The sequence below is a fragment of the Meriones unguiculatus genome, chromosome 16 (genome assembly GCF_030254825.1).
Source record: "Meriones unguiculatus strain TT.TT164.6M chromosome 16, Bangor_MerUng_6.1, whole genome shotgun sequence".
Lineage (NCBI taxonomy): Eukaryota > Metazoa > Chordata > Mammalia > Rodentia > Muridae > Meriones > Meriones unguiculatus.
The window spans coordinates 47,935,300-47,958,556 of NC_083363.1; the positions used below are offsets into that span (position 1 = coordinate 47,935,300).

Genomic DNA, 23,257 nt, shown 5'->3' on the forward strand with positions numbered 1-23,257 from the left:
GATGTTCCAGAAAAGTTACAGATTCATCAGCATTATGTTTATGGGTGACACAAAAATGTGCAAGAAGATCTGGTGATTTGTATTTAGCAGCACTTTGTAAGGTTATTGAGATGAATTTTCATTTGAGAAGTTTAAGTACGGTACTCAGTCTAGTGAAATATTGGTGATGGGATACAAATTGTGCAAAACAGAGTGGAGATTATAATTAGCCAATGTTGCTTATAATCGAAGCTTATTCTACTCACTGTCATCAAAATAATGGGTAGATGGGGGCTGGCAGGATGGCTCAGTGGCAAGAGCACCTGCTCTCCAGTTGTGATCTCCTGAGTATGAACTCCAAGTGCCCATGTGAAAATATTTGATATAGCTGTGTGTGTCTTTATATAACCCTACTGCTGGAGGTACAGACAGGTGGTTCTGAGCGCTCATTGGAAAGCAAGCCTCCTGAGCTTCTGGATGGCCGAGAGATCTTGCCTCAAGGGCAGAGAATGACAGAGAAAGCATCCCGGACCCCAGTACCCTGCTCTGCCCTCACATGTACCTGCACAGTATACCAATCTGCATTCTCACATGCATGTACTACACATGAATACACCACATGCAAACATACCACACTAAGGTACCATGAATTAGAATACTAACATGCTCAGCACTGTGTGTGCTATTTTACTTAACTACGGATAGATTATCAGTTTTATAGTGTTACAGTGTAATACCTAATACTTATATTTTTTTGTTCATAGATGAATGCAGTTCTCATCAAAGAAGCCCCCTTTGTGCGGTAGATAATGGTTCACGAGAGAATCATGACAGGACGAAATGCAGAAAAGAAGTGACTGTGGAGTGCTCACCCCGAAATGCGACATCTAAACAAAACTTTTCCCAGGGCTCAGAGATGATCGTGAAAGACGTGGCAAAAAGAGCATAAGATCCAGAGGTTGAGGAGGAGTGCTTTGGCATGTTTTCCAACCGCGATGTGGCAGCTGCACTCATGAAATGCACACAGGGACTCTACCTGCCTGCACAAACTCTGCACAAGATGGAGCCAGTCAAAACTCCAGCCTGGGTAGAGGAGGAGCTCATGAGGCTCCACCCTTAGCTGAGGAGCTATTGGGAAATGATGATACTACAGGAAGGACAGCAGTTTTCTTCGGGGACCTGGCTCCTGAAAGGCCTCCATGCTTCAGTACGTGGCTTTATACCCATGTATACACACCGTATACATGCTGGTGGCACCGGATAGATACAGTGGGTTAAGGTGGGGAGAGGGCAGTGGTTCAAACCCTATGCTAGGACAACAGGCAACTCCACCAAATCTATTTTGTAACTGAAGATACTAACAAATTATTGGATCCAAGCTGGGATTCTCACTCAAGCCAGCAAGCTCTCCCTGTGGCCCTGGTAGGTTGCTCTGACCCAGGACCCAAGTCCTGCTTTCTAATCTGCTCACATACTGTCTCTAAGAGAAAAGTGCTTTAAAATCATATGTTCTTGAATATGTCGCTGAATCTATATACTTTTTTTTTCTTCCAAACAGATCTTTAGGAATGACAGTTCCCCTCCCAATGCATACTTGCAAAAGGCTTTATTTCTGAAATGCAATTTCACTGTCAGCACTTTGTGTTCACAGCTTGGGAATTTATTGTTGGTAATCTGCATACAGATTAGTGAAGACTCTTTCATCATTCCACCAATAAGAAAATATTTTGGTATCAAATTTAGATATATGTCACTCTTCAAAAATTACTAGCCTAATTTGCAAGAAAATCAATAGTAAATTTATATCATTTTAACTTCAAAATGTAATCTTTAAAGGACTTTTTCATCTAAAAGAGTTTTTCTGGCCAAGCCTTCTCATCCAAAGGACCCACTGATAGATTTAATGACTGCATTTCATCCAAAGGAACTCTAAAACGACATCATGAGTTGTGGGAAGTACAACAGAATTGCTATAGGGAGCTTGTCTGATTTGCCTATTGTTCTTGAATGAAAACATCAGATAGTCTGGACCCATTTAAAGTTCACTTTTTTCTAATCCTTTTATTCAAAACATAAAGGTTTGGCCAAGCTTATACATTTTATGTTTTATTTTCAATTTTTCACTAAGAGTTACTCTTAATAATATTAGTTTTTTCTAAGGCATGATTCAATTATTTTAAATTTGCTGACTGGAAAATGCGGGTGAAAATAGAACATAATTATATGTGAAAATAGAGTTAGGACTATATATTCTTTATATATCTAATGGCAAAATAAGCATTGATGAGAGGGAAGTCTTTTGTGAGTGTGTGAGTGTGTGTGTGTGTGTGTGTGAGACAATAAAGGAAGAAGTAGCTTTTTTCCTTGCTTGCTTCTTTCCTTTCTTCCCTTCCTCCCTTCTTCCCTCTCTCCCTTCCCTTCACTGCTCTTTTCCTTCCTTTCTTTCTTCCTTCCTTCCTTCCTTCCTTCCTTCCTTCCTTCCTTCCTTCCTTCCTTCCTTCCTTCCTTCCTCCTTGCGTGTCTGCCTCTGGGTCTTATGTAGCCCACCTGGCCTTAAGCTCACGTTGTGGGTGAGAATGATCCTGAAGTGAACTTCTGATGCCTTTGCCTATACCTTTCTGGTTCTGGAGTTGGGGGGTACACATCACTACCAACCACCAGGCCTGGTTTATGTGTGCAAGTGATCCCATCCGTGTGTCATGCAGGTCATGCAAGAACTCTGTCTATGGAGTGGAATCCTCAGTCCCAGGAAGCCAGTGTTAACAACATATTTTGCTTTTTCTTAGGAATGCTGGAAGATCCCCGTTGAAATTAGTGACATAACTTACATCCACAGGCTTGCCATCAGAAGCTCGTGCCGCAATCACCGTTCTTCCGTGAAAATCCACAGAGTCCTTTTCTTCTGTGTGCCGACTGGCAATTAAGTTGCAATCCATATAAAGAGATAGGACTTGGTACTGCACAGCAATGCCAAGTTTATGCCATTGACGATCAAAGAGAGGGCGGAGTTCTCGATTCTTAAAAACGTAGTTCAACAGATCTCCCTCAGCACCTCGGAACATAAATTCTATCACCTTCTTTGTGCCATCGATCACTACAGAAATCTGAAGAAAAAAAAAATAAGACAAATGCACAGAATGTCTTTGTCTGGCTTGAAAACTCGAGTTCAAAATTAGTAAAGTACTCAAATGAAGGCTGCATGTGTACAATGCCATAACTGAAGAACTGGCTAAACGTGAGACAGTGCCTGTGCCTTGCTATATTAAAAAGATTAAAAAGAGCAGGTACCTTGGTGAAAGTATGTTAGCATGAAGCATCCTGGGTAATCAGCTTCTTTACCAAAGAACCTCTCATCCAGAAGATTTTGACATCACTGATCTTTTATCAAGGCTACTTACAATGCTTACGTTTCTCTACTGATGATTCCTCTAAACAACATAACATATGGTTGATACATCTGTTTCCGGACTTGGGTACACAGAACAGAGATCCACCTGACCTAATCAAATGAATTGTTATCTTACCTGTGGCATATTCTCCTGGTTTAAAATCTGCCATAGAAACCACCGTTCCTTTTTGGTGCTTCTTCGAACCCGAAACACGACTGCTACAGAGTACTCCTCAGGAAGGCCTTTGGGAAATATCTTACTATGGGAAGAAAACAAATAACTATTGAGGGAAGACTGAAAGTGGCCAGGGAAGAAATTCAAAATGAAGCTCTGTGGAATACAATTGCTCAGCCACAGCTACTCTCAATGAGTTTATAACTTATTACTCATTTTTTTTTTCAGTTGTTAGACATATGGAAGCAGCCATGTCAGCATTTACTATGTAATTTTTATTCTCATTCCCTCCCTTCTTGTAACCATCTGATGTGGTGTTGTCAAAGATTGGGATATGTGAACAAGTGGGTAGGGCTATAGTACTATGTTTTTCTCTTATTCAGAGGGGTGTTCTAACACAGAAGAGTCTCAGAATTCACTGCATTCAGACCAACAGAAGTGATTTATCAAAAATGAAAGTGGTCTTTCTTGATAGGTATTAGTAGAGAAAAGTAGTTGCTAAGGACAAATAGGACACTAATGTCTAACACCCTCACCTATTTGTCCTTAGCAACTACAGCCAGCAGTGCCTACACGGAGTAGATAATAAATGTAAGCAAATCAATAAATCAACTGAGCTTGGCAGTTTTCAGATTTAAAACATGGCCCCCGATCTTGCCTTTCCCCATTTTGATATAGCTGTACATATCAAAATATATCCACTTCCTCATATCCCTTTTATACTTCTACATGAAGAACAGGGCAGTGAGATAATAATGGTGACGCTGGTCCTTGTGTAGGAGACACATGTGAGGACTGTAGGCAACCGAGCCCAGTCCATCTCCAGGGACAGCCTGTTATTTAGTACCAGGCAGCTGGTACCATATGGGATCATAGACTCAGTGTTGCCAGATCATCTAATTTTTCCAAAGAAGCCAAGAGTCTACAGTTCAACCTAAAAAGTTTACTTTTAAATTTTGGCAGTTCCTCACACTTCTCATAAATACTGCCAAGACCAATAACAGAGAAGCTGAACAATGCCAGTGCGGTGACCAGCAGTTAGTAAACTCAGAACTACACAATCGTCAGCTGGTTTCTCATGCGATGTACAACACCGTAAAACTTTAAAAGATAACAAAAAGGTCCATAGCCAGCCGTTGCTGCTCTTTAAGTCAGTTGAAAGTACAGAACTGTTCTGAGAATGTAGAGAAGTGACATAAATTCCTTCAAAATAAGGAAATGTTAGGATGGCTAAAATCAGAACAACATAATACGAATGGAAAAACCTAATATGGAAAACAAAGTTAGTTTAAAATTCTTATTAATAGCCAAAGCAAGACAATAGCTGTTGGAGATTATCACATGATCAGTTAGAAGGACCATAGCCATGAGGACATATTGAGAGATGTCTCAAAATACCTTGCCTTTATCAGAACAAAACTACAGCCTACAGACTGGGAAAGAATTTTCACCAACCATACATCTGACAGAGGACTAATATGCAGAATATATAAAGAACTCAAGAAATTAAAAAGCAACAAATCAAGTAATCCAATTAAAAATTAAATTAAAAAAATGGGGTACAAAGCTAAACATAGAATTATCTATAGAGGAATATCGAATGACAAAGAAACACTTAAAGAAATATTCAACGTCCTTAGCCATCAGAGAGATACAAATAAAAACGAACCTGATATTTCACCTTACACCCATCAGAATGGCTAAGATAAAAAACTCAAGTGACAACACATACTGGAGAGGATGTAGAGAAAAGGGAACCCTCTTCCACTGCTGGTGGGAATGTAAACTTACACAACCACTTTGGAAAGCAATTTGGTGCTTTCTCAGAAAATTAGGAATAGTGCTTCCTCAAAATCCAGCTACACCACTCCTAGGCATATATCCAAAAGATGCTTAACGTATACAACAAGGACATTTGCTCAACCATGTTTATAGCAGTTTTATTCATAATAGCCAGAATCTGAAAACAACCCAGATGCCCCTCCACTGAGGAATGGGTACAGAAATTGTGTTACATTTACACAATGGAATACTACTCAGCAATAAAAAAAAAAAGGAAATCGTGAAATTTGCAGGCAAATGGTGGGATCTAGAAAAGATACTCCTGAATGCAATATTCCAGAAGCAGAAATACACACATGGTATTTATTCACTTATAAGTAGATATTAGATATATCATATAGTATAAACATACTAAAATATGTACACCTAAGGAAGCTAAGCAAGAAGGAAGACCCTGCTTTAGATGTTCAACCGTCTTTCAGAAAGGCAAATGGGATAGACATTGGAAGAGAGTGAAAACAAGGAACAAGACAGGAGCCTACCACAGAGGGCCTCTGAAAGACTACCCAGCAGGGTATTAAAGCAGATGCTGAGACTCATAGCCAAACTTTGGGCAGAGTGCAAAGAATCCTATGAAAGAAGGGGGAGATAGAAAGACCTGGATGGGATAGGAACTCTACAAGGAGAGCAATAGAACCCAAAAATCTGGGCACAGGGGTCTTTTCTGAGACTGATACTCCAACCAAGGACCATGCATGGATATAACATTGAACCCCTGCTCAGATGTAGCCCATGGCAGCTCAGTGTCCAAGTGGGTTCCTAGTAAGAGGAACTGGGACTGTCTCTGACATGAGCTCAGTGGCTGGCTCTTTGATCACCTCACCCTGATGGGGGAGCAGCCCTACCAGGTCACAGAGGAAGACAATACAGCCAGTCCTGGATAAGCTAGAGTCAAATGGAAGGGGAGGAGGACCTCCCCTATCAGTGGACTTGGAGAAGGGCATGGGAGGAGATGAGGGAGGGTGGGTGAGATTGGGAGGAAATGAGGGAGGGGGTTACAGCTCAGATACAAAGTGAATAAATTGCAATTAATATAAAAAATTAAAATTAAAAAACATTCCTAAATTTAAAAATTTTAATTAATTAATTAAAAAAATATCTTGCCTCTGATTTGCAGACCCTAGATCAATGCCAACTCTATATCTCAAGGCATTGGTGATACTTTATACTTCTGGGACTCCTACTTTCTATCTTCACCAAGACACAGGGGCTTAATAAAATTGTTCCTTGACTCACTTCTCTAATACTCCCCAGTTCTCACCTCTTCATTGGTGACACCTCCATCTTTACTTCCATTCACTAAAGCCACATTTAAAAATACCGTGGATTCTATGAGCCAGATGTTGGCTCTCCTCCCGTGAAGTTTGTGGTTATGTTCAAGGAGAACATGGTCCGGATCTCATAGTCTCCTGCCAGCTTTGCTTTCATAACAAATACCGAGAGGATGGGGAAAGGGGGGGGGGGCTTGGTGAGGGTAAAAAGAGCTTGCCTTTATTGCTTCTGTGCTCTGGATGTCTGTTTGTCTCTTTTTCTCTAGACTGTTATTAAATCTCATTCCCATCAAGATCTCAAAGTCTGGCTACATTTCCTATGCTTTTCCCATCATTCCTAGCATAGCAGTGCTAAATATGATCAGATAAGCATTGAGTTATCTGTAGCAAAAATTTTGAAAAAATTGTGTTTTCTATTCATGAATCTTAGCATGTTTGACTTATGGGTTAACTTTATGGTATTTAACATGTACATGTTTTTACATTGGAGCTCTTTTGCTGCTTTCTACTCTGAGTCTACTATGATTGGGAAACATACTTAATATGTATATGAAACAGTTGAATTTTCAAAACGTGTTTTACAGCCTGTTCTGGACAGGGCCCTGTGCCCAATTGAGAAGCACATGTATTTTCCTACTTCAGGAAGGAATATACCAAGTTATCTCGTAGGCATCAAGTTTTCCATTCCTTGAGAATTCTCTTTCTAATGGTCCTTTAATGTTTATATGTGATACTGAAGTTTTTCAAAAATTTTATTGAATTATATGTTTCTCTCTTCAACTTTGCTAGTGTTTGTGGATTTTAGAGTTTTGTTGTTGGGTGCATATATAATGATTATTGCTATCTCCTTTAGATGTTTTAAGATTATGAAAATGATAAATTGTAAAAATAACCATTCTGACATTTGTATAGCTGTTAAAGCAATATTTTAAGTTAGATTGAGTGGCATACTGTTTGTTTTACTTTTAATGAATTCTTTTACTAAAATTTTAACATATATAAAGTATGTCTGTTTTGATGGGAGATAGATGTATTATGTTTTTAAATCCATTTGATAATTATTTGCATTTATAAATATTTACAGTTAATATAATTATCACTAAGATAGGATTTACACTTATCAGATGCTGTTTTCCACTTATTTTGTGTTTTCTTTAATTCTTCCATTACTTGTGTTAAATATTTATACTACAGTGATACTCCTCTTAAAAAAATATATTGATTGTGTTGCTTTCTTACTGACTGCTCTAAGTATTACACCTAACATTATAGATTTACAGCACTGTGATTTAGATTAATGACAATTTAATTTCAATTATGTATGTATATATGTGTGTACTTTTCTCCTATATAACCATTTCTTCTTCCTTGTATTTTGTTTTCTTCATACAGAATGCTCCTTTATATACCTATCAACATTGATTTATAATTATTGATAGATGTTCATACATATGTAGTTACACCTACGGATTTTAAACATAAAAAGAAAATAAAAGAGATTAAAAATAAGAAGAGCAAGACAGATAGCTCAGTAAGTTATTTGTTTGGAACACACACAGGGGATATGAGTTCAATCCCAATACCCACATTAAAGCCAAGGAAAATGTCTTGAATTTGTAATACTGGTGCGGGGGAGGGGAGGACAAGGAAGAGGGGGTCCCTGGGACTCCCTATAAAATCCCAGCTCTGCTCCAGGGGTCTACTCAGAGGGTCCTGGATAAATACATAGTGTCTATTATATTCACCACAATTTATTATCAGACGGAATTTATTATATTTGCCACAAAGTCAATCAGCATTTCAACATGCCACCTGATGACTTTCTGTTAAAGAAATAAGTGATTGAGTAACGAAATAGGTAAAGGTGTGATTAATTTCAGCATGAAACTTTAATACTTCATAATGAACGTTCAGCATGATTCTTTTCGGTAATTTACAATCTAATTTTAAGGTTTAAAATGTTTTTGTATCTTGAAGTTTCTCTTGTGACAAAACTGGCTAGACAGCATAATTAATCTGTAGTAATTACACACTCAAAATATGAAGGAATATCTCTAGTGTGCAGTCCTAGTGCCTGAAGATCTCTATAATTATCATATTTCCCTTTCATAAGTTTATATTCAGTTTTCAAGGACAAAAACAAATGTTTGATTTTTTTTGCTTGCAAAGAATGTAAGTTTTACAGAAAACAAATTCTGTATTTTAAAAATAAAATGCTAAAAACAATCAATATCTTCTCCTACCAACTTGGCTTCTTGCTTATGGGACACAGACACAAACACTTGATGTGACACAGAATAATTTCTCTGGACCTTGCCAAAGTTTCTATTATAAAAGGAGCCATATTGGATTACTTGTGTGTTACCAGAGAAATATAATGACAGCTTGCTATGTCCAAGATATCCAGCCTGAATGTTTTTGAATGGAGTGTAATTTCCTATAAGAAATTCTATCCGCTGCTTATTCAGTGATATTCCCATTAAGAAAAATATTGTTAAGCTTTACTAAAATGAATATACATATAGACTATGCCATAAATTATCAATGGAATGTCTTCTGCCTTCGCCCTATTGTATATTCATTGCTTCCAGTTCAATACCACCAATATAAATTTTACTCACATGCATTAATATTAACCTACACGTGAGGGCTCAAAGGAACTTTGAATTTAATCCAAGATGTATTTCCTATGTCTATTTTCTTCACATCTATTTGTGTTACCTAAGTATTTACGGACAGGTGAGGATGCAAGCATACCCAATTAACAACAATCAATAGAAAATCAGTCACTTAAATGACTAATGGTCCTAGAAAGTGAAATTAAAGCTATTCTGAATTATCCAGAGGAGCCAAGGAAAACAGCTTCCACAGCGTCCCATTTGTGCTGGCTGCTCAGAGCACGGTTAATGGAGGTGGAATCCACAGTATCTCCCAAGTCTCATGATTTACATGCCCTGAATGACGCTGAACTTGTCATTTATTTCAGTGTTGCAACATTCTTTAGTTTTCATCTGCTCTCTGTACAGAAGCCCCCAATAATCACACAGAGAAAGGAAATGGTGTGAAGCTGCTGGGGAGAAGTTACATGACTAAGCACGGCCTCCAGTGAGAGCAGAAAATAACCTCATGCCTGAGAACTTGTTAACTGGGGGGTATTGAGCCTGGCCAACGATACATCTTCTAAAAATCTGAGTATTACAATGTTTCCCTTTGGGTGTCAAAATGGAGAAAGATTTCATTTTTCTCTTTATATGTTCTATATTTGGTTTATATGTTCTATATTTTTCCAAAGAGTGTGACTCCTATTAATGATCATTTAAAAACCACAACTGAGCTGAGTGTGGTTCCAGGCCAGCCTGGTTTACAGAGTGAGTTACAGGACAGCCAGGGCTATACAGAGAAGCCCTATCTTGAAAAAAAAAAAACAAAAACACAAAACAAAGTACAAACCAAACAAAAACAAACAAACAAAAAACAATTATTTCTATCTGGAAAAAAAAAAAATAGCACCAACCCTTAAAATGACCAGTAAATTAACTGTTTTCAGAGATCTAGAATATAGAGAGATAATGCAAACTACACTCTCACCTCTTCCTAATCCTCCAAAACGTCACATGTACTGATATGCAACTTGAGAAGCAATTTATTTATTTATTATAGTAGGCAAAAACAAGTCACTAAAGTTTGTAATTTCCACTTTACATGGGAGAAAACACTATGCATCAGAAAAGGTGGGGAAAAAATCCTTTAAATGAAAATAAACCCGAGTGAATATTTTCTCCACATACTTAAAATGACAAAACAGTAAGACATATGAAACGGCATTTAAAATGTCATTTTTAAGTATTCATGAAATAATTCACTGTTCAGAACTTTAAAATAGACTATATTTATCCAAATTTTACATTAACTATGTTCTCTAAGTGGTTTCTTTTCCTTCCTGATTAATGAGATTTCTTGCTAGGCAAAATTTATTTAAAGTCATTAGGAAACACAAATAAGATAATAAAGTTCAGATAGTTTGTGTACTGTAGGAGATCTCTTGGCCAAACATGAAGGATGGTTTTGATCACTCTGTGTACCTTTAATTACTGTGAAATAGAATTGTATATCCAAAGTCATTTAAATCTATGGTACAAGGTCAAAAAGGGTTGGGGAATGCTAGCACTGTCTAATTATTCAGTGCTTTCACTGAAAGCCGAAACATCTACTATCAACTGCTAGGCTGCTCTTCCTCCCTGGATAATTCTTGTGTTTATAAAACGCGAGCTCTGTTAACACTAGAACTTACTCAACACTAATCCTTGAAAACCAGTCACATGTTGCTACCAGGTTATCTAATACTCAGGTCTCACTTTGGAAAGCATGGAGCTCAGGTCTGCAGGAATTATTACAAAGGAAAGAAATACTAGTACAGAACACAGAGGGAAGAACAAAATCGGAGTCTAAAACACCCTTGAGTTAGCCAGACCAAAATGAGAGCACCATTACAAGATCTGAGCACTCAAAATCTTACCTTGAAGTATGGAGGGGAGTGTGAAAGAGGGGCATGGAAGTGGGGAGGACAGAGAGAGAGAGAGAGAGAGAGAGAGAGAGAGAGAGAGAGAGAGCCCTTGTCATCCTTGTCTGGACTCAAATGCCTATGTTCCTACTGGGTATCTCTACTTAAAGGTCAAAAGCATCCTTTTGTTCAACTTCTTGCTTTTGTAGCCAACCACATTCCTCTATCAACATTCTATAACCCAATAGAGAAATAGGCATTTGTCTAGGTGCTCTGGTCAGATCCCTGGAAGTCAGCTTAAGTCTTGCCCTTCCTTCATGATCAACCCTATCCATTGGCAAGTCTTATTCCTTCCACTACCAAAACAGACCTCAATTCTATCTACTCCTCTCCATCTGCACTATGCTGGCCTGAGTCCAAGTGGTCACCATCACTCCATAGGAATCTCATGATTGTATGTTCCGCTTTCATGCTTTTTCAGTCTGGATTGCACATAGTAAATAGAATAATAAACTTTAAAAATCAGACCAGGCGCCTCGGCTACTTAAAACCTTTAGAACAAACGTGTTCAAGTTTGCAGAGTAAAGTACACATTCCTGGTGCCAGCACTAAAGCTGACACGGCCTTGCCTCTGACAAATTGTCTGTTACACCAGATTCTGTGTGGCTGCTATCATCAGCTAAATATCCTGGATTTTGATTCTTTGAGTACACTGTGGTCATTGAGGCCTTCGGCCTTTGTTATCTTCTGTGCCATTTTATGGGGCTGTCTTCTTGGACTTTTCATTTACACTCATCATCATTCATGTGTAAGTTCAAATGTCACATCCTCTAAGAAGTCATCCTGGTTCCAGTCAGCAACACATCACCTTGTCCTAGTTTCTTCACAGTCTTCTGGGTTTCAAATAATTCACTGTTTTACACATGTATTGCCTGTTTCCCACTTCTGTAAAATGATTTCCATGAAGAAAAAAAAAGTTGTAGCCATCTTGTTTTTGTTAAAAACACCAATGGGACAGTGACCTAGCCATTTGCAGAAACTCACAATGCCTGCAATGCTGTCCCATGAGCTGAATGAGCATATCTATGTTTACTTGTTTAACCTTTGGAAACTGCAACACATTCTATTCAACAGGAAAATAGCAGAAGGAACAATTAAGTAACAGGTGATCCTGAAGGTTCTTTAAAAACTAAGAAACAAACCAACAAACAAAATCCAAGACACACCCATTTGATGGTCACTTCCAAAGAGAAATGTAAAATCCCTACAGTGATTTAAGCCCACCATAGAGAAAACATTAACAATTGTTCCAAGAATATTTCAACAAAAATGTTATTCAGTAGCATTCCTCCATTCTTTTAAATGCTTCAGTCATGTGAACTATGAAACATATGAACTATGAAAACATACCATATATACTGTACTTTTAAAGAAAATCCTGACAGTAATTTATATAAACTGTCTCAGTTCCTAAGTGATAAATCAAGTGACTACCCTTCCATCTCTCTGCCAGGGAGAGATCACGATAGGACTTGAACTCATGACTTTCTATTTCAAGATCAGTTTTTTTTTTTTCCAGGATATCAAGTTGCTTGCATCCTCTTAGTTACAAATGAGATTCTCTTCGTCATTATTGACCTGACCTAAAAGTAATCTTTTCAGATTCTGATGGAGAAAAAGAAGTCTCTATTTTTTTTACTGAGCATTGGGGGACGTATAAATTAATATAAAATACTAATTTTACAGAATTTAAGGAAGTTTCCTTTCAATGTTTACAATCACACAGCGATATTAGCAACAACAACAAATCATATTTGGTCTCCAAGGAAAATATTCACTGTGACATTTGTACGTCCTAGGTGCCCGGTATCCCTGAGGGGTTGATAATTACAGTTCCTTCCCTTACTGTTATCTGAGCACAGACCAGGAAGTATCACAAAATGCACAGTAATATCATTAAAATAGGTTAATTACAATCTGTTGGGTTCTAGGAAAGATACATGCTGAAGAATGTAAAATCGGAAATATTTCCCTTATACACCTTAGAGATTATTTGTTTATTTTAGACAAGCAAAATAGTAACTCAGTTTTCAAAGAGGAGTGAAAAATCTCAAGGGCAGTAAATATATATATGTATATGCATATATATGTATATATCATGGCTATATAATAAAACAAATAGTATAGAAGAGTTTTGATGAGAAGTGTCTTATAGAAAAAAATTAATAGGTTGGGATTGTAACATCCTAGGAAGAAAACTAATAGTATGGAAACCTAAAAAAAAAAAAAAGAATAATTATTTTCTTAAAGAAACAAAACTTTATTTTCTCACATAAAAACCCTTCTTTATGTGGTAGCAATGGCTGGAGCCTGGGTCCTCTGAATAGAAACTTGGTTTGGGTTTTCATAAAATAATGAGTTCCTGCTAAGGAGACTTGGTGAACACAGTCAAGAGGTCGAGGGTCAAGCAGCTGTAGGTTTTGTTTTGTTTTGTTTTGTTTCTTATTAGTTACATTTTGTTAACTCTGTGTCCCAGCTGTAGGTTTTAGTGATCACATCCAAGGTGGCATTAGCTAGATAACAATCCAAAGGATTGGTGGCTTAGTTTTTTTAAGGACAGTTGTCCTTCCCAACCAGGAACTGTTGCACTCCTACCAACAACAGAGAAGCCACTTTGAGGCAGGTCCACCATTCATTAGGAAGGCCACTTTCTCTCTCTGGAGAATAGTTTGGCCATTTTCTCTCTCCCTTGAAAATCCACCAAGCACACACTGGATCTGTGGGGTTGCCAGAGCAGATGGAGTTGACGAGTGACTCTTTAAGATGTGAAAGCAATGATCATACATCTGACAGTTTTGAGTAATGACTGAGGGGAGAGCCCTTTGCACGGATCCTGACTCACTGCCCTGTATGCAGATCAGTGTCCATCCATCCACTCATTCGCCAAAGTCACCCACTGAATTCCCAAACCAGGGTCTGGCATCGCTACCTACCACAAAGTTGACTTATGGCATCTCTCAAGGATGGAAGGTTTCAACTAAACAAATTGGAGGGCATTGCTGGCTGGCTAACTAATGACCAACTATTTGGGACTATCTCAAGGGGACAGACTTCACTTTTCACCTCCTTTCCAGGTGGTAAGCATCAGAAGTGGCAAATTCAGGAAGAATAACATTGAAAACCACTCATTATTCTAAAATACACACAAATGTTTATCGACATAGTTGTTTTATGGAAAGAAGGAAGTACATGGCAGATTGATTTATTCTCCATCACAAGCTTTGATGGTTTTCTGATGGGAAAAATAAAGAGCATGGTGAAAAGCCAGACATTTATATTCTTGGTACATTAACACATTTTGTTGGATAGAAAGGTCAAGCAGATGTCTTTTTCTGTATTCCTAAGGGAATCATAGACTGCAGTGAGGCAAATAGCATCTCTGTCTCATTCACAGACAGAGGAAAGAATAAAACCAAACCACAAAGCAGGAGATTAGTAAGGAAAATAAACGTAGCTGCAATTTCCTTTATGCCTATTTCCTCGCTAACATAAAGCATGCGGGGCAAGGACAAAAATAGAAAAAAAGAGCGAAGATTTGCACATTTTCAAATTTTCAGTGCTCATGAACGTCAAGAAAGGGGCCATAGCTTTTTCTAGAAAAATTTCACTTTATAAATTATGTTCCCCAAATCAAGTGTAATTTATATCCAAACAGCGACATATTCAAAAGGCTTAATTGTCAATTACAGTAGTCCCAACATTAATTCTTCAACCACTTTCATAGCCTAGAAACTAAAGGTAAAGCTGCCTTTTAAAAAGTGCTATTTCAGTAGAGCTAAAGCAAGTTTCCATATCACATTTAACAAGACTGACATTTGTTTATTTATTTTTCCTTTTAAAATGAATGGCCACATGGAAAAAAATCTATTTTTAAATATTAAGAGCAGGCTTCCAAATTAATTCTTCCATTCTGAATAAGTGTGAGGTAGGGTTTATAAAGAACTTCCGTATTTACCAGTATCACTGAGGCCTCTGCTTCGCTGAACATCTTCCAGGAAGAGAAATATGATACAAGTTACATTTCCTGAGAGTGAAGTGAGAGATGCCTGGAGTTTATAGTAAGTCATTTCTTTCCCAGCTGACATTCAACATCACCTGTCCACTTACAGGCAATTTGGTTAGCTGGGCTGGAGCGTCTGTCTAAATGCCTTCCCTCAGGCCTGGGGACAATGTTTGATTTCAGAGCCACAGAGAGTCTGAAATCTTAGCCTTTTCGTGTTTGCTAAGAGGATTGAGACATAGCTTGTTAGTGGGGAAACAACGCTTGGGTGATGCTCTAATAATTTCTCGCCTTTTCTGGTAAGCACTTGCTCATTGTGGTGTTGCAAATGACTTCCTGTGGAACTCAAGCCCTCCTACAAATGCCACCCAGCTTCCGAACAAAACCCAAAGCAAAAAAAAACTAGTTGCTCTTCAGAAATAGAGTTCCACCAGATCCACCCACGGAAAGTAAGTTTTGCCAGGTGTTTCTCACCTGAGGAAGATCAAAACATCCTGAGTAAAACTGAGTCCCCACAAGAGGCCCCTGGAAATCTGAAATGTCCTTCTGGGATCTCGGTGCTTGTTTCAGGATCCATTTAGAAAGTCTCACACCTAACTGAAAGCTGTGATTTCTCAATGACATTAACACAGCTACTATTTTTTTTTTCTAGCATGGTTGCCATTGCTCCCACATCTTGGGCTTTTAGGTGAATGATGTTCCAACTCTTCAGACCAGCACACATGGCCTTTCAAACTGGCCTTGGCTCTCTAGACACTCTCACCCTCTTGTTCACTCACTACACAGGATCCTCTCATTACCCTTCCAGTTGCTTTGAGTCACTGTGACTCTCCCTTGAACTGCCATCCTTTCACACTGTCCCCAGCTCACCCAGAACATTCATACCTCCAGCCTCCACCTTTCGAATCCTCTGTGAAACTGTTCCTAGCTAGCCTCATCCGGCCTCCCGGAGCGAATGTCACATACAATACAACATTACATTCCATCCTAGCTAATTGTTGGCCTCTCTGTCTTGTGAGACAGAAATACCTTGAAAGCATGGATGGTGCCTTTATTCAGCTTTCAATTCACCGTGAGTATTCATGAACAATTGAGGATCCCAAGCAATACCGTGTTAGAATTTCTTTTTCTTCACTGGCATCAGAGTTGAATGTAATAGTGACACAATATCATAAAGCACTTTTCTCTATAGCCCTCCGAAGCACAGATAATTTTACGTACTTATTAAGCGTGTGTGTGCCAAAAAGATCAAGGCAGCATGAGGGCAATTGAAAGAATTGCTGGTATTTGTATCTCTAACTTCTGAGCCCCGTGGAGGGAGAACCAGGAGTCAGTAGAACTATATTTACTAAGAACTCTGTGAGGCTATGTGGATAGAGAAGGCTGCCTCAGTGCCCAGGAGAATCAGAGGCATTGGATTCCTGCCACACCCTTCCAAAGTGTGTGTGTGTGTGTGTGTGTGTGTGTGTGTGTGTGTGTGTGTGCGCGCGTGCGCGCGTGCGTGCCCATGCATATAGACACAACTCTCAATCACAAACCACAGGGTAACTTTGGTACCTGAAAACTGAAGGTCAGAATAGAATTCTTGGTCGACATAAATTTCAAAGTTTATCATTGAGATTGTGATTTTTTATCTCACAATTTGATAGCTTCCAAGAGTAACTGTAAGCCTGTTTTGTGATTGTAGTGTTATTGTATAAAAATAGGCTTCTACCACCATACAAAAAGCCTGTATAGTTTCTGTAAATGTATATAAGATCTTTTGTAATAAGAGATCATAAATGGATACCATCAATTTTTCAATTAATTCATAAATGTAGACCAGAGAGGTAGGTAAGAGGGTAAGGGGCTTGTAGCCACACCTGAGGACCTAATTCACTTCTGGGAGCCACTCGGTGGAATGAGAGAGCCAAGTGACACAAGTGATCCTATGACTCCACGTTACATGCAGTGGCATGCACATACACACAAACATACACACCAAGAGCATGTAAAGAAATTGATTCATAAATTCAAGGTTATTCTTATCTGTTTGAAAATCTGTGAGCATTATAAAAACTATACATTTGCCAAAACCTTAGGTCAATTAATCATTAATTAAATCTTCACAGAATTGTTATGACTCTAATAAGATTAAAGATGAATGAAAAATGTGCTCATGCGCCTTTCTCTTTCCTCCCTCCCTCCCTCCCTCCCTCCCTCCCTCCCTCCCTCCCTCCCTCCCTCCCTCTGCCTTTCTTTCTTTCTTTCTTTCTTTCTTTCTTTCTTTCTTTCTTTCTTTCTTTCTTTCTTTTTAAAAATGTTAGCTTTAAGCCACCAGAACACAGGCACCTCCAACACCCTTAAATCTTCTCTTTTGCTCTTCTGCTGAAGAATTTGGCCTTCAAGATGACAGGCTGCTTAGGGAGCTTGCCCTGCCCCAGAACTTGTAGTAGCCAGATCTTACTGGGAGCAACTCCAGTCCTGCTTTTTGTAGCATTGACCAATGTCTGCTCACTGACAGTGAGCACAATTTATCCAGGCTGGCAATTGAGCAGAGGCTCTGGTTCCTCTTTAAGTGGTAGCACCTCATACCAACTTTTCCGGAGTAACCTGGATAGTGTTTGTTGAAGTTGACCTGTGGTGAGGCATCCTCCAGCATTCCCGTGGAACCCTGGGTGTTTGCGGTGCTTGCCGATACGTGGCATCTAGAGTTTCTGGGTCTTCAGTCTGGATGACATGGTTGGTGGTGGCAGAAAGGAAAGTGCCTAATATCCACTTATGAGTATAGACCATGTGTGTCTTTCTGCTTCTGGGATACCTCACTCAGGATGATCTTTTCTAGTTTCCACCATTTGCCTTCAAATTCCATGATTTCCTTGTTTTTAATTGCTTAGTAGTATTCCAATGTGTAAATGTAACACAATTTCTGTATCCATTCCTCAGTTGAGGGACATCTCGGTTGTTTCCAGATTCTGGCTATTACAAAAAGAGCTGCTACGAACATGGTTGAGCAAATGTCCTTATATACTTAAACATACTTTGAATATATGTCTCGGAGTGGTGTAGCTGGATCTTGAGGTAGCACTATTCCTAATTTTCTGAGAAAGCACAGATTGCTTTCGAAAGTGGTTGTACAAGTTTACATTCCCACCAGCAATGGATGAGGGTTCCCCTTTCTCTACATCCTCTCCAGCATGTATTGTTACTTGAGTTCTTAATCTTAGCCATTCTAATGGGTATAAGGTGAAATCTCAGGGTTGTTTTGATTTGCATTTCCCTGATGACTAATATAATATAAGATAAACATAATAAAATCTGTACACCTAAACAAACTAAACAAGGAGGACCCAGGGTAAGATTATCAATACTCACTCAAAAAGGCAAATGGGACAGACATTGGAAGAGGGAGAAAACAGGAAACAGGACAGGAGCCTACCACAGAGGGCCTCTGAAAGGCTCTACCCTGCAGGGTATCGAGGCAGATGTTGAAACTCATAGCCAAACTTTGGGCAGAGTGCAAGGAATCCTATGAAAGAAAGGGGAGATAGAAAGACCTGGATGGGACAGGAAGTCCACAAGGAGAGCAATAGAACCCAAAAATCTGGGCATAGCAGTCTTTTCTGAGACTGATACTCCAACCAAGGACCATTCATGGAGATAACCTAGAACCCCTGCACAGGTGTAGCCCAGGGCAGCTCAATGTCCAAGTGGGAACCCTAGTAAGGGGAACAGGGACTGTCTCTGACATGAACTCAGTGACTGGCTCTTTGATCACCTCCCCCTGATGGGGATCAGCCCTACCAGGCCACAGAGGAAGACAATACAGCCAGTCCTGATGAGACCTGATAGGCTAATTGTCAGAGGGAAGAGGAAGAGGACATCCCCTATCAGTGGCCTGGGGAGGGGCATGGGAGGAGAAGAGAGAGGAAGGATAGGAATGGGAGGGGACAAGGGAGGAGGCTACAGCTGGGATACAAAGTGAATTAATATAAAAATAAATAAATTTTAAAAAAAAGAAAGGAAAGAGCCTGTTTTCTTTGCGTAGTTTAAAAATGCCCCATCAGCTGAGAGTCCCTCTTCGCAAGACGTAATGTCAAGTTGACAGACATCGTGATACTGCCCCATCATTTCTTCTCACTCCCATCCTCTTCCTTCCTGCCCTTTCTTTTCCCTTTTATTTTTCCTTTTCTCTCATCCAAAAGTCATACCCTACCTACCCGGGGCCTCTGTTTTCCTCTGAACAGTTGAGGCCATCGCTGTCTGCTAGGGAGACAAGGCTGGTTTTCCGTTGCTTTCCTTCCCTCTGCTGTGGAACAAGGAGAGCTGTGTTTTCTAAGCTAGCATTCTTATCTGCACTATGGCACGTGGAGGAGAAACCACTGCTTTCTTTGGAAAATGAAGGACAGCCTTTCTCCTTGAACCTAGAAAGAGGTAAGTTTGTAAAGGAACCCTAGTCTCACTTGCGTTTACTTGCATTTTAATTGTTGCTGGGCTTAATATCTAAGGGTGTGCTCTGAAGGAGATAATGAAGACTTCTTACTTTACCGGTATACTGAAGATATGTTAATAATATGTAGATAAATCTCTTCACAGTGTCTTCATTTACAACTCTTGTGAAATAAAATACTTAAGGTTTCTAAGTGCTTTGTCTACTCGCACTCACAAACAGATAAAACACTTAAGAAGTTTCTGAACAAATAGGATAATTCATCTCTGGGTTCAAGGAAACCTTCTGTTAAGGCGATATCAATGTATATCTATACATTGATTAATTACTGGTGCAGTTCACCCTTCCAAATTAGTACCAATATGTGAAATCTGAAGGAAGGATATCCAACTAACCTGAGTTCGATAATGAAAACATGAAGCCTTCCTAAGCCATGCGAGGTGATTGACTAGAAATTGAATGTTTCATGTTTTGCACGCCCGTAAAGTAGGACTTATATAGCCACGTGACTTCATGGTTGTGATCTCAAAGGGACTTCTCTTTTACTTTTTCTTGCAATTCATATGAGAATACTCCTAAATGTCTGCGCTTCTGACATATCAGAGGTAGACCGTCTAGCAAAGATATAATGTTGTGTCCGCTTAGCCTGCGTTTGTATTTCCTTGTGTTCTCAAGGCCATTTATTCCTTCATTCAACAACATTGTACTTAAAAAATGATGAGCAAAAGAACTCCCCACGGGACAAATCAGAAATGTTCTTTTTCATTGGGCTGAGTATTTGACAAACAGTTCTTTTACACACAAAAGTTTCTTGAAGGTTCTTCAAATTTGCATGAGAGAAGAAATCATGTTGCAGGTAGTTAATATGACACTCAGTTGAAGTATTCCTGTATTGCTTGATTTTCTTGTGAGCCCTATGATGGAGAGACTTAAGGATGAACTTGAAAAATACTGAAACTAGATTGTCAGGTTCTGTTATATTGCTCCATGTATCTTGCTTAATCTCTGCTTGTTAATTTGTATTCAACTAATTATAAAGTAGATTTGGAGGAAAAGAAACAGGAAGTTTTCCCAAACATGCGAGAGGATACTGCATCCCTCTTACTTTTTGGTCATTTTTATATTGAGTAACTTGTTGTTGATAAAAAGAAAATCCACGAATTTCCTAAAGAAATCTGAGATAATTCCTTATAACTACTTAATTTATTTAAATTAAGTGATTTATTTAAATAACTCCCCTCTATTATTTAAACCCTCTACAAGGGTTACCTTTAAATTTTTGTCAGATCTGGTACTAATTTTGTTAAATAGCTTCACTTAAAGAATTCAGTCTCCCCAAGCCCGTGGCTACATTTCATTCTGGAATGCCTGCGCAGTGACTCACCTCACATTTTTGGCATTCCAGATGACGATTAAGGAAGTGTCATCATGACATGAAGAGTCATGTGTAACAGCCAGTCAGTCTCATAAAACAGCTGGACAGGGTTTTAGCTAAGTCACATGCCCCCTATATAGGAAGCTTTCTATCCCAAAACAAAAGAATGTCCAAAGGAAGGCCCAGGGGACACGGAGTCACTCCCCATAGCTTAATGTAACTGCAAAGTGATCCTTCAAAACCGCTCAGGAATTAGAAGCTTGTGTCAGAGTGCTGAGCATAGCTTCGTGCCTCAGAATTTAGCTGTTTCTGAGTACTTGGAGAGTACCCAAGTGAGAGCGAAAAAACATGAAACACTGGGTAGAAAACCAGCCCATATGAGGGAAGGAATGAAAATTGGCCCTTATACGCCTGGTGCTTAACGTTCAGCCTCAATGACAGAGGGGGTGGGCTTCATAGCTTTAATCATGCTGCACCCTGGAAGACAGAAGTTTTCAGATTCTTCTTGGTCCAGTACAAAGGGAAAGCAAAGCTTTTATTTGTTGTTGTTGTTGTTATTATTTGTTGTTGTTATTTATTATCATATGCTGGTTTTAAAAAAAGGTTTATCTATTTTTAACTATTACTATGTGTCAGGGGTATGTGCATGTAGGGGCATATACCCTAAGAGGCCAGAAGTGTTGGGTCCTCCTGGAACTGGACTTACAGGGTGTTGTAAGCCACCAGATGTGAGTTCTGGGAACCCAATTGTTCACAAGAGCAACAATGTTCTTAATAGCTGAGCTGTCTGTCCTTAGTTGCTGTTTCTTCCTTTCCTACATATAAAGTTATGACTTTCATTATGGCATTTTCATACAGACTTTATTCCTGTTGATCCTCATCTTCCTTTCCCTCCTCCATCCTCCTGGCGCCTTCCTGCAAGTCTCCTTCCTCAGTCCATTCTCTTCTTTTACACGTCACATGTACTCTACGACCTTCTGTTTTATTTTCCTCTCCCTATGTTCCCCCTCTCATAGCCCCCTTTTTAATTTCATAATTATATATGGCTTAATGATTATATATTATATCATACCATATTCTCATACATGCACAGGGGAGAGAAATATGTGATGTTTGTCTTTACAGTCTGGGATGTGCCACTTAACGGAATATTTACATTTACATAAACATTTACGTTTGCTGTAATAACTAAGAGGAATCAGCCTGCCTGTCTGTCAGCAGGTGAATAGATGAAGAAAATGTGATACAATGGAGTCTTTTCAATTGCAAAAAAATAAAATAATGTCATTTGTATAAAATGGACAGAGCTACGAAAGTTTTAGGGAAATGTAAACTTTTCTTGTATTCTGTATCCAGACATGAAGAGTTCCGGGAAGTTAAGACAGACTCAGATCCCTTAGCAGTGGACGCCTGGAACACTGTTCAGTGCTGAGTCATAAGGAAGCTCAGTGTTTGTTGACTGAAATAAGCTTTGGTTACATGAATTTCAGGGACTTACCAGGGCTGCTTCTCATTCATCCTTTAGCTGAAAAAAACCATTTAGGGACGCCTATGATAGCTATAAAATGCTCTAGTTCCTATTTGTAATTTGGTGAGTTTTACTTTTAAAAACAACACGTATGGATTTGAAACCATATGCCCTAACGCTAAAAGACTTCAGAGAATACAAGTACACAAGGATATGAAGATGATGGAACAGAGTATTTTCTATCAAGTTCCATAAAGATGGTTTCATTTCTAAAATTCAGTCATTTGGGAATAATCCAACATACAGATTAAAGGTTACTCTCCCATATTTTGTATTTTGCAGTGCTGATTATAATATTAAAAACTTGAATTTGTAGAAAAGCCCATATGAAAAAGCCATTTATCCTGTCAGCTAAGCAAGCTTTCCCTGACACTTTGGGCTCCATTACTGCTTGCCATGTGCCTATTTGTTTACTGCATGTCTAACCTCCAGGCTCACTCAAAAAACAGACAAACAAACAAACAAACAAAACATGCCTTTCTTTTCTCTCTCTTTCCCACTCTGCTTCTCTGGGAAGATAAAGAGATTTATGGCTTGCCTGTCCTGAGGGTTTTTTTCTTTTAACCTCTAATAAAATTGTCCTCAAGATTCCATTTGAGTCCATTGTTAAATTCTTTTATTAATGAGGCTAAGAACCCTAAGAGAGAGAAAAAAAACTTACTCTGAAAAGTTAATTCAGACAGCTAGAGAGTCTGTCACCCAGAATCTT

The 23,257-nt window shown here is 38.8% G+C and overlaps 1 protein-coding gene across 2 annotated transcripts in view; it reads right to left on the reverse strand.

Moving 5' to 3' along the window:
- Positions 1-23,257, reverse strand: part of Col19a1 (collagen type XIX alpha 1 chain) — a 324,630-nt gene that overhangs the window by 271,277 nt on the left and 30,096 nt on the right. For both annotated transcript variants that reach the window (XM_060369802.1, XM_060369801.1), the window contains exons 5-6: positions 3,504-3,627; positions 2,808-3,083 (exon numbers count right to left, since the gene is read on the reverse strand). In XM_060369802.1, the coding sequence (XP_060225785.1) occupies positions 2,808-3,083; positions 3,504-3,627 (400 nt within the window). The remainder of the gene's footprint in view (positions 1-2,807; positions 3,084-3,503; positions 3,628-23,257) is intronic.